The sequence below is a fragment of the Mytilus galloprovincialis genome, chromosome 3 (genome assembly GCF_965363235.1).
Source record: "Mytilus galloprovincialis chromosome 3, xbMytGall1.hap1.1, whole genome shotgun sequence".
Taxonomy (NCBI): domain Eukaryota; kingdom Metazoa; phylum Mollusca; class Bivalvia; order Mytilida; family Mytilidae; genus Mytilus; species Mytilus galloprovincialis.
The window spans coordinates 38412707-38425848 of NC_134840.1; the positions used below are offsets into that span (position 1 = coordinate 38412707).

Genomic DNA, 13142 nt, shown 5'->3' on the forward strand with positions numbered 1-13142 from the left:
CTGACCATGTGCATGTATGCCTTTTACAAAGACCAAATGTGTATTTAAATATTTAAATATGATGGTATCACTTGCAATGGTTTGAATTTAATGGAAAACGTACCTTTCATTAATAATAGTACAATGAAAATCAATGAGACTAATGAAACAGAATTTAACAACTATAGGTCATTGTACACTACAGTCTTAAATAATGAGCAAAACTCATTCCCCATAGTAAGCTATAAAAGGCAAAGAAATGCCTTTTCTCTCTTCTAACAAGAACTTAATTAGGACAGAGAATTTTTTTTTAAATTTGGACAGAACATGCACCTTTGCTAAAAGATTTAAAATTTTCAAATTATATATTTATACTACATAATATACCATGTATACACTGACACATCTAAGTACACATTTGTAGACACACAAGCTTAATTCATAAAATGGTTATACTGAATAAAAGTAACTATAATCAGTTGTACTCAGGGTGAATATGCTACCGCAAGACTACCAAGGAGGTTTTAATTACAGGCTGCTTAACCTCTGATACTGTGATAGAAAAATGTTAAATTTCATGTTTTGCTATAAATGGCAAAACAACTAGAGGCAGCTGCTGGCTTAATTGCTGACCACAAATATTCTCCATTAATTAATAAATAGGAAAACTATTGAAATCAAAGAGCGGATTGCTCTGAAGGATACGATTGCCATTGTTTTCATTGACACATGTATACATGTAGCTGGATAATATTATTTTCAAAACTAATTCAACTGCACATGTAAAATATAATTTATGTAATCTGAATAGTTATATAATAGCCAATCCCTGTTAAAAGTGTATGAACAATGTACTTGGGCCTATTGTGTTTTATTTTTGTACTGTCAATTTCAAGTTTACTTTCCACATCAGTCACTGAGACTCAGAGTGAGAGAAGTATTTCACTTCGTATCTTACCACCTATTTCCCTACGTTAATTCAAGAGGAACCCCATTCCTAACTCTTTAAATATTTAATTTCCTTTGGGTCAGTGACCATGACTCCTTTCCGTACACATTCCTCAGTTTAAATTGCGATCGTTTTTATATATAATACGACGTTTATCGGCAGAACGAGTTAATTTTTCTCAATGTAATGTCAGAATTCCACGGAAGTGCTTTCCAGAAGGGAGACAACTCGAAACGATAATATGGAAGACTCCATATCGCCTGAAGGGGTGTTGAAAATAAACCTTAACGATGAGGACATTTATTTTAATTTAAATGATGCATATGATTTAAAATTATGCAACAACAATATACCTCAATAGCAGACATACATAGAAAGGATCCCATGAGTTATAAATTAATCAATCGAGTGGGGAATCCAGAGCAACCATTTAACCTAGTACCCCTTGAAGTCAAGAAAACTATACGCATGCGCATAATTACCTAAACAAACCCTGTAGTAAGAACGTATAGTAAACCTAAATGTTTCTCTATTTTTTTTACAGAAATACAATATCAAAGATCAGTTTAATAACGGTGACATATAAGTAAAAGTCCACTTCAGTTGTTAAATGACAGAAATAGATTTATCGGAATTCAGAGAACTCTCCCATTTTTATCACAACTGGGGAATTCCCTCTGACGTGTTTCTAAATTTATAAAAAACACTAAATATAAATACTGCTTGATTCTGATTTTCCGTGTTGTTAAAAACACGCATATAAGTCGAGGGAAATATCAAACATGAAGATTATAAAAAGAACATTATAGGAAAGTTGTTTAAGTTCAATCCCTTTGTTTGTTTTTACCTTTTAAACCAAGACAATCATAAGAATCTGAGATGGTCCTTAATGTTTAGAATAAAACAATTGACGTGAGGGCATTGTGCTGAGCCACTGGTATAAGTCTACAGATTGCTTGAAAGCAATCGTATCCCAAAAATGTACCCTCAGATCACCTTTGTTTCCAATTGGTAAATATCTATATTAACTGGCTGTCTTTCATACATCTTCAGTACCTGACTACATAGTCAATTTATCATCTTTAAAAAAATCTATTGATCAGTTGAACACATACACCTTACAATCATTCCATACACCAAATATAGTAGACCTTTTGCTTATCTGAGATATGGACTTGACCACGAAAAACTTAACCTTGGCCACTGATCCATGAAATGAGTTCAAGGTCAAGTAAAATCTGTTTTAATGAGCATGAGAACTGTACAAGGTATGCACAATTTTTGCAAATATAATTATCCTATTTATTACTCTGACATAATAAGAGAGAAAAAACATTACAAACAAGAATGTGTCCACAGTACATGGATGCCCAAATGGCACTATCATTTTCTATGTTTAGTGGACTGTGAAATTGGGATCAAAATTTGGAATTTTAAATTAGAAAGATCAAATAATAGGGAACATATGTACTAAGTTTCAAGTTTATCTTCCATTCTCTCTTGTTTAGTAGAGGTATTGACACAAAGTGCTCATGAATAAATCAATAAAATTATGAAGAGAGAACAATCTGGAACAGCTAGTTCATTTTCAGAGATTAATAGTTCATAGTGCTCACAATGAGTGACATGACGACATAGAACAGTCTTAAATTATCCTGATTCAGGAGTTATTTCCACAACTTATTTTAAAATGAGATGCAAATATATTTGAAATATGGAGAAACTGACAATAAATTGTTACCTATTGCTGGTATGCTGATGCACAATTCTTTAGAAAGCTGTAGATATGTTCTTCCTAAACTGTAAACATTCACCTGAAAGGATAAACAAGCTGTACAATTTTTCTAAATACATTAGTTGCCCTGGGCTGTTTTCTGTTCTTTGGTTGGGTTGCTGTCACATTTCAAGTTTCCATTCTCAATTTTATTATATGACCACAAAAATATTTGTGGTCAAATATTGGTACATGTATCACGTTGTCGTCGTCTGAAGACGATTGGTTTCCAGATAATAACTTTAGTTTAAGTGAATGAATCTCTTTGAAATTTAAACACAAGCTTTCAAACCACAAAAGGAAGGTTGTGATTGATTTTGGGGGATATAGTCCCAACAGTTTTGGAATTAGGGGCCCAAAAGGGGTCAAAATAAGATTTTTCTAGTATCCAGACAATAACTTTTCACTTCTGTGTTGAGTGTATGGATCTTTCTGAAATTGAACCACAAGGTTTCATATCATATAGGGAAGGCTAAGATTGAGTATTGGGGTAATTGTTCCAAAGGTTCAGGAATTACGGGGGGGGGAAAAACAAGCAATTTTCTAGTTTCCAGACAATAACTTGCACATTCAAGTGTATGGATCTCACACAAATAGGTAAGGCTGGGATTGAATTTTCGGTAATTACTGCGAGGAAAGTTTAAAAAAATGGGGCTGGGGGGGGGGGGGGGGGGGAGGTATTTTTTTTCATATTTTTTTCTTCTTAAAATTTACCCTTTTTCCATTGATTTATATTTCTTATTTGTATATTAAACCCAAAATACTGACATGGTAGGAGATGGAGATACACACCAAATATGTTGTGCAAATTATTATATATAGTATTGTGCAATAGTATGAAATCTTCACTTACATAGTATTGTGCTATAGCACAGTATTGCCCATTAGCAAGAAATCATCAATTGAAAATAAATACAAATATTTTAACCCATTTCAAATTTTTAAGATCTTTCACCACATTTACTTTGTGTCAGAAACCTATATTATGTCAAAAATTTGATCACAATCCAAATTCAGACAGTATCAAGCTTGAATATAATGCCCAATCTTGCAACAACTGTTCAGGGTTCACCAACTGCAGTCATATCAGGCATAATCAGGCTGCACTCAGCAAAGCATTTTATTAAAATTAATAATCAAAATTTTGACTTGACTCAAGTAAGTACATATTATGCAGGTGTGATGAGTTAAAATAAATTATAAATAGAAATATAATGTTACTCATACCATGTATCTTTTCTTTATTTTTTAAAAGTTGATAAGTGTTCATATTATGAATTTTATAGACCAAATACAGGTGACCTTCAAGTAACTATGAAGCAGAGATAAAATGAGAGTTCACAATATACAAATATAAAATAATGCATATGCATTCTAAAAGCTAGCTAGTAAGTATATATACATACCTGAAGAATATCACTGAAATCAAGCAACATATGTACTGCAATTAAGGATAATAATATAAAATTCAATTCCATGCATTTAGTCAATTACAAAAACAACAGCTGACTGACTTAATTGTAGCTGTTACATTGTCACAAATAATACATTTTTAGAACTCTCGTCTATACTGTGGATTTGTTTATTCTTGCAATTGTCATTGATGAAACATTTAATTTTTCTGGAACCTTGATTAAGTGGTTTTAACAAATTCTACAGCTCATAAAAACATAACATTCATGCAAAATTAGTTTCCAACAATTAATAATCATTCCACAGTATATGTATGAAATACACTAGCAGCAGTGTCCTCATAAGCCCCAAACCCAGTTGCCCATTCAGCACCTTTTATGGCACCCATTTAATTTCTAACACAAAACAATAATCTGACATTTTGTGTCAATTCATTGCCCTCATAACAGGTTAAAGACTAAGTCAATCATGTCAAATGGTTTCATACATTCCTTTTGTGAATTCTAGACTTATTTTGAATCTATTGCATGCAAACTACAACATCTACTTATTAAGTATTTATATTTGAATAAACAATGGTATATATTCATTTAACCATAACTGTATTACAAATGAGACATATAATCAGTGGTGGTTCAATATCTACATTTTAAGATTTATCACCACTTCATTTTAGTATCTAACATATTGACTGTAATTTCATATTCTCTCAACTCCAAAAATTGTACCCTTTGAGTCAATCTACTTCAACAATGTCAAGGATATGAGGTGTTCCTTCAGTTCTACACACAAGGTATAAACAGGCAGCTATCACATGTGTTGTCTTTCTTCCTCTGGTCAATCTCTTATTTACAGCCATCTTAAAGAAGTTAAATGCTGTATCAATACAATGCTGATTCAGTCTCAGTTGAGAACCAACCTGCTGAATAGATCTTCTTCCTGCAATTTTCAAACACAGCATCTAATGAGTATACTTTACAACATAAATATATAATAAATCTATTTTAATATATATACAGCCCCTTACAATTAATAAACTTGAAAAAAAAAACTATTCTAAAATGAGCAGATTTCAATCCAATCAAGGGGCTATACCCATCATGCACATTGTACACAGTTAGGCTAAAGGAAGTCTATTTCACAGTGATGTGCAAATTGAGCTAAAAATGTAATGAAACATACCTTGAAATTGTTTAAATTGATTTTGTTTATGAGGAATGTATTGATAGTTCAAATCAATATGAATGTACAATATTAAAATCAATATGAATGTACAATATTAAAATCAATATGAATGTACAATATTAAAATCAATATGAATGTACAATATCAAAATTAAATTCATTTATAAATTCATATGAATAAACATAGGTATGGATTTTTTAAAAATTATATAAAAAAGTTTAAAAAAGAAAACAAAGAACAGGTATTTTTAAAATACAAAAATCAAATCATTTTTAACACCAATAACTGTAAAAGTTTTCATTACAAAATCAGCTGATTAATAAAGAGGGGTGAAAGATACCAGAGGGACAGTCAAACGCATGTATTTAAAATAAACTGACAACGCCATGGCTAAAAAATTAAAAAAACAAACAGACAAATAATAGTACAGAAGACACAACATAGAAAACCAAAGACTAAGCTACACGAACCCCATCAAAAACTGGGGGTGATCTCAGGTGCTCTGAAGGTTAGGCAGAACCTGCTCCACGTGTGGCACCCGTTGTGTTACTTATGTTATTACAAATCCGGTAAAATAGTCTAATTCGGTAAGTCACATTCGTGAAAAGGGAAGGGTATTGTAGTTACGACATAAGGAACATATCAGATATCATCTGTGAAACGGTTATTTCATAACGGTCAACCAACTCGTGATGGCATCCATAAAATTTAAGAAGGGCTTACTTTTAATTCACCATTTGGAACTCGTGGTTTAATAGCTTCCTTGTAAGCAGCAACACTCTATCAAGGAAATCATGATAGGAAATACAAGCCTGGGAATGACTGAATGATCTTTTGAAAATCTGTGCTTTGTTATCAATAAACATCCAAGAAATAATTTTTCAGAACGGAAATCAAAAGCATTTGACAGCTACGATTGAAAATCATGTCTTAAGTTTAATTGAATAAGATAAGTAGCTCTACAGAAAATAAGATAAGTACATAAGATTAAGGGGAACTATACAGAACACTAGGAGATTGAGGATTTGACTTCTTATGTACCATTTTCATATGTGACTGTCCTTGATTCTCTCTTGATGCCATGAGGAAAATTAATTCCCAAACTGTGTGGTTTTGATCCTACAAAACAAAGAGTTAAAATTTTACTGACAAAATTGCTTAGTTTCAAAATCTGGAAAAATGGCAATCATAAAAATATATAAATTGTATGTAATGTGCTCAATCACATTTGAAACAGTTGCAGGAAACATTTGAAAGCAGCTATACATAAACATGATAAAGTTGTAAAAAGAAGCAGATTATCAAACAAAAATGTAAACTTATATATTACAAATTTTGTACACGATTGATGTTCAATCAAGTAAAAGAATGTAAATTCTGTTCCTAGATCTTAAAACAGACAAAATCAATGTTTTTTTTTAAATATTTTACCATCAGAAGAAACAAATTGTCCTATAACAGATGATCCTCCACCAGCATTGTCTTCAAACTGGATCTCTGAGACAATAATCTGATCTTCTAAGACAGAACCACAGTTAGTACACACTGCATCACCTCTGGCTGGGTCACTGTCTATATCTGTGCAACCACAATGGCTACACACCCCTGTGCTGGACATCACTATATCTATCAACAACTGATGTATTCAACATTCCTGTAAATGTAATAAATATGTGTACAGGATATCAGTTTAAGAAGATGGCAGACTGACAGTCTGTTTTACACAATAAGCGCTTGTATAAAATTTGTAGATATAAAGCAAGGAGATGAACTTAGTCCTTACAATTTTACAGTGTTATATAACTAGCTGCGCCCTCATTGAAATAACCTTCTAGTGTTGACAATTTTTGATATTCACCTCTTCAACGGGCCATAATTGTATATTATCGATGTATTTCATAACCAGTATGATGGCAGTAATGGTGGACTTGGAATCCGGGTCCGTTCGCCCTGATTCATGTTCGCCCTAGTACCTGTTCGCCCTGATACCTGTTCGCCCAGGGTCCATTCGCCCTGATTATTATTTTTTTCTAATTGTTGTCTAGTCGCATTATTTTAAGTATTTGAACAAAATATGTTAAAGTTTGTTGAAAAATTGACAGAATATTAATATTGCCGCAATCAATTTATCATTTTCCCTTTGATTTGCAGAATAGAATACTGGAATACAATGTATTTATATTTATTGATATTTGTTAACAAAATCCTTGTAATCAGTCAATCACGAAAGTATGCAGTATAAATTAATGAACTTGTAAATCCGTTTCATAATTTACAGTTCGTACATCATTGGTTTTATTAATTTCAAGCTGAATATTTTATCAAAATAAAACGTTTGTTTTTATTATTAATCCATCAAAAGACAAGTTTCACAATAATCAGTTATCCGAATTATTTTGTCATTGAACAATTAATGATCATAAACAAGCCATAAACTTTTAAATATTTCAATGTTTCCATAAATTTCAAGAATATACATGATATATATACCATAGAAATATCTGAATAAGTTTATTCAACTTTAATGCCCTGAATATTAATATTTTTATAGTAGGGCGAACGGACTCTGGGCGAACGAACTCAGAGCGAACGGACCTATGGCGAACATGTTATTAGGGCGAACGGTCCCGATATCGTGGACAAATCTAGTGACAAGGTGTATGGGGAAAAAATGCCAATATAAAACACAACACTATATCTTATCTTTTAAATAGCTAGTGGATACAAAGCCTTAAAAAGTAACCAATTGGACAGATTAGTCTTTAGTTTGTGAGGTGTATCACCATAATTTCATGCATTTGACGATGATTTGTTTTGATGAACCTTGAATATTTGTCAAACTTTGACTGAAAGATCGCCCCATTCAATATAAAAACCTTACAATAGTCAATAACTTATGTCTAGCGTCTATTATATAAATGGAAATTATGAATGCAAATCGTATTCGTTATGATGCTATGAAATCTTCCAACTTGGAACATACAATTTCCAAAATCAACATTATTTAGACCGGAAATTGATATAGAATGATGAAACATGAGCGATATTGAAATGTATTTTTAAAAGATATTGTGAATACCAGACCTTTCATGTATCTGTAAAACATAAAATTATGTTATCAATTATTAATCACTATTACTATAAAAAATGATAATATTCAAATACAGTTAAAAAAAACATGTAAAGTTTTGTAGGTTGTGCATCACATTCGTTCAGGGAGAAGCTAAAAACAAAACAGTTTCCGACCGGTGTTTATTGTCTTTTCAGACGGAGAACTGTTTGAAAATGTATAAATTTTAGTTAATAGTAAAGAAAATACAAGAAATTACAAAAATCAAGAAGATAGGTAAACATGATTGAAGGGAACACTATAGAATATTTTTATTTCCAAAATTACAGGGCCCATTTCAGTAGGGCATAAAAAAATTAAAAATAAAATCAGTAATTGCAACAACAAACATCACACAGTGTTCATAAGTATGTTAGCATTGGTTAAAATCAGACAACAACAATATATACGTATTTATTTATCCTGCTTTTCAATTCTACAGCTTTTTTTTCTTCTATCACTCACAATTTATGCAACATGTACAAAATCTGACAATTTTGCACAACCTGGTGAGGGGGTAGGAGGGGTCCTGATCCAGAAATCCTGGGCTTAAAAACACCAGATCCTGAAATCCTGATGTCCCGAAATTAGAAAAAAGAATTCCCAGATCCTGAAATCCCGAGCTTAAAAACACCTGATCCCGGAATCCCGATAAAGGTCCTATATCCCCCCTCAACCTGCAACTTTTTTAAAAAAAGCCACAAGACTCATAATTACTTGTATTATATATATATTTGAGAAAGTCATGATGCATGTAAAAAAAATATTGTCATTTACCTGTGTATAATATGACGTAATTTTTTTCAAAGTTGATGTTTTTTTCTGGAATTGTTTAACATTTCATCATCATGACCATGTTCACAGCGGTATAATACTTTTACTTCATTCATCCCTTATTTTTATTAGCTACATGTATGTATTTATATTGTACCATAGATCCAATTTATTTGTTCATTGTGTGTTAAATTAATTTGTGTTACTACGTTTTTTAATTGAGTTAAGCCATTCCAATTGATATTTAATAGTGTGTCTTTCTATGTTGTGATGTTACACTATTGTTTCAGATAAGGGAGCAGGTTTGGTACCATTAACACGTTTAATCCTGTAGCAATTGTTTGCACCTGTTCTAAGTCAGGAATCTGATGTACAGTAGTTGTCTTTGGTTTATGTGGTTCATAAGTGTTTCTCGTTTTTTATATAGATTAGACCATAATGGTTTTCCTGTTGAATGGTTTTACACTAGTTATTTTTTGGGGCTCTTTATACATGTAGCTTGCTGTTTGGTGTGAGCCAAGGCTCTGTGTTGTAGACCGTACCTTGACCTAATGGTTTATTTTTGTAAATTGTGACTTGGATGGAGAGTTATCTCATTGGCACTCATACCACATCTTCCTTTATCCAAATGATATCTATAAACTAGTCTGATATGTTGTTTAAAAGATCAAAGAATAATGTCTGTTTTTGACCTCTTTTTGGTCCCTCAGGAATAGATTACCTTAATTAGCTGTATTTGGCAAAACTTTTAAGACTTTTTAGTCGTCAATGCTCTTTAACCTCGAACTTTATTTGGTCTTTTTACCTTTTTTTGAATCGAACTTCACAGATCAGTCTTTTGGAGACATTTAACGTGCATCTGGCATACTAAATTTTAACCCTGGTATATATTATCTATGATGAGTTTATTATACTCTCATGTATTGTCTGGAAAAGAAAAGTGCATGAAATTGTGATTTTGATGTTCCTTGTAATACTTAATATCCCGTTCATCTTTTGTATTGATAAAAACAGTACAGGACATACTATACAGTTCTCTATTTTAAACATTTTACATTGTTACTATTTTCAGAATAGAAGAAATGTGTTCATGATGTACACCTACGACAAAGTAATAAAATAAGATCAATCTAAACAAAAAGATGTCAATTTCAAATACAGAAAAGGAGATAGAATGTGTTATTCATTGGTTCAGTGGATGGAGTGGGATGCAGAAAGGAGACTTCTTGAAAGACTTAGTTGACAAAGCAAACCCAGTGTCTATAGATACGTTATTTGATTCAATGCATCAGCTTAAAGTGAATGATCGCCCACCAAGTATTTTTCAGTGCCAGCTTAAACTCTTTACACAGTGGTTTGAATCTTGGACAGAAAGTGACAGAAATAATTTGATTATCAAACTTCAAGAAGTTAGCCCAGACTTTGTTAGGCAGTTTAATGAATTAGTATCTACAGCATCATGATATTTCAATGACTACATGATATAATTTGCATATTTTCAGCTTTAATAAATACCATACAATGTGAGCAGATGATGTAATCATGTTAAACATGTTAAAGTTGTATTCTAACTACTCAGTAAACATATTGAAAAATATTTTTCATTATTATTTAAAGTCAACTGTAATGAAGAAAAAAAAACCAACAGAGTAATGTCAGTGACCTGTTGTCATCTACTCTTCTGTGGCATACTTTTGGATCATTTGTAATATTGACATTTTCAAAAATCTTAAGTCTGAAAGGAATTGAATGTTATTTGCCTCCACCTACACATGATTTTTTTCTCAGTGTCTTAACCAGCAAAGATACATATATATAAAGGTGTTAATCTATTCAGAATATTTATATGCATAATCAGGATGAGAACAAATTTTTTGAAAAGGTTACAATGTATCTAAATTGTTCTAGTATAAACAGAAAAGAAGGCGTGAAATTTAGCACTTGAGAAAAAGGGTAATACACTCATATGCGGCTTAGCTTAGCGAAAGGTAGTGCGACGTAATCAGTCAAACAAACTTTATTAGATTAACTCTCTAAGGAACGATCGTTTCCATTGGTCAATTCAAACTTTCGACCTCACACCTTCGAAAATAGAACACACATACTATAACGTTGAATGGACTGATTAATATTCACGTATCTGGTCAAGGTCGTTTAAAGCTTCCATCGAAATATTCTCATTCATGATTCCAATCACAATTCTAGCTTTTATAAATGTGCATGTGAAATTCGTTGGTTTTATAGTTTTCTGCAATTGGTAGTAAAGTTTAAACTTTAAAATCTTAACAGTTTTCACATCTAAATATTCAATTTAAATGTCTCCTCTAGATCAAGGGACGACATCAAAAGTTCAGTGTAGGATAAAAAAAAAACTCAATTCACATATTTTTTCATTTATTCCTCCCCTCCTTGCTTATCCTGCATTTTCTTTTACTCAATGGACTCGATGAATTAACGTTGTACTTGAAAAATGAAACCGTACTTTTCTACAAACACTTCATATTCTTTTCCAAGTTTTATGTATTCGACATAGGATAGCGATTTTTTCTGATTCCGTTTACTTGAAGAAAAAAAAATCCCGAAATTGTAAGTAAATTCATATTAACATGTAACCAACCATGCTTTGTTAAGAAAAAACGGAGATGGCCAATCATGGCACAGGGGATGATTAAATGTAGTTTATAAACTCCAACGATATACTTCATTAGGTTTTGCTATTCTCGGTTGAAAAACGAACGTAAATTATATATTTATAGACCGTTGGTTTTCCCGTTTAGATGGTTTTACACTAGTAATTTTGGGGACCTTTATAGCTTGTTGTTCAGTGGCTCCATGTTGAAGGCCGTACATTGACCTATCATGGTTTACTTTTATAAATTGATATTTGGATGGGAAGTTGTCTCATTGGCATTCACACCACATCCTCCTATATCTATGTAAATAGACACAAACAGTTTTTAAAAAAGTGTTTATTCATTAAATCATTCAAATGTATCGATAGAAAGGTGAGTTTCTTCTTGTGCATGCATTTAGTCATCCTTAATTTCTTGATATTTTGTTTATCAGTTTATCATACACGTTTCGTTTTGTATTTCATTTTAAATACGAATACATATTACAGTCATATACTTTAGCGGAAAGTTCAACAATGTTATGCAGCTCTATTCTTACAGTATAAAATTGAAAGATAAATGTTCATCCATTTAAAATCGAAAACAGTACATTTATATTTAAAAAAAGAAGATGTGGTATGATTGCCAATGAGACAACTATCTACAAGAGACCAAAATGACGCAGAAATTAACAACTATAGGTCACCTTACGGCTTTCAATAATGAGCAAAGCCCATACCGCATAGTCAGCTATAAAAGGCCCCGAATTCAAACAAGAGAATTGTTCCTTATAAACTACGATTTCTGACAAGTATTAATTTATTATTTAGTTCCACCAGAGACATATAATACAATGTCTCTGGTTCCACACATGCATAAGAAATAATCTTCGCCGATATAACATTTCAATTTGTTACAACAACATGCCTTCACTGAATTCATTCAGGTGCACCAATGATACGATTAAAGTTATTTTGTTTCTATCTTGGGGGAAATTTCCTCCGTTTATGGTACGCTTATAGCTACATTTTTGTACTGTGTGTATGTTTTATAGCATGAAAATAATAAAAGAGGAATGTCAGTGCAACCCTCGGTACAACCACTGATTAATGATTGTAATGGATCAGTATTATGAGATACTTATTATAAGTGACTACGACATTGTTAGGATTATAACCTATCGTCAGTATGAAAGAAATTAAAAGTGGTTCATATATTCATCCGTATAAAAGCGGCACATGTATTTTATGTTATCCTTATATTTCTCATCATGCCGGGTACAAGATAATTGAGTTGCTGCATGCAAAGAACTTAGAATATTACTTAAAACAAACTATCAGTATAATA

General features: G+C 31.8%; 1 protein-coding gene across 2 annotated transcripts in view; it reads right to left on the reverse strand.

Annotated features, from left to right (window-relative positions):
* LOC143067885 (transcription factor IIIB 90 kDa subunit-like) overlaps nucleotides 1–8348 on the reverse strand; it is a 34416-nt gene extending 26068 nt beyond the window's left edge. Inside the window, exons 1-6 of one of the 2 annotated variants that reach the window (XM_076241488.1) lie at nucleotides 8284–8348; nucleotides 6732–6954; nucleotides 6342–6419; nucleotides 4877–5054; nucleotides 4109–4136; nucleotides 2670–2742 (exon numbers count right to left, since the gene is read on the reverse strand). In XM_076241488.1, the coding sequence (XP_076097603.1) occupies nucleotides 2670–2742; nucleotides 4109–4136; nucleotides 4877–5054; nucleotides 6342–6419; nucleotides 6732–6918 (544 nt within the window). In that variant the 5' untranslated portion in view covers nucleotides 6919–6954; nucleotides 8284–8348. The other variant, XM_076241489.1, reaches the window with a different exon arrangement.
* Nucleotides 8349–13142: the final 4794 nt, after the last annotated feature.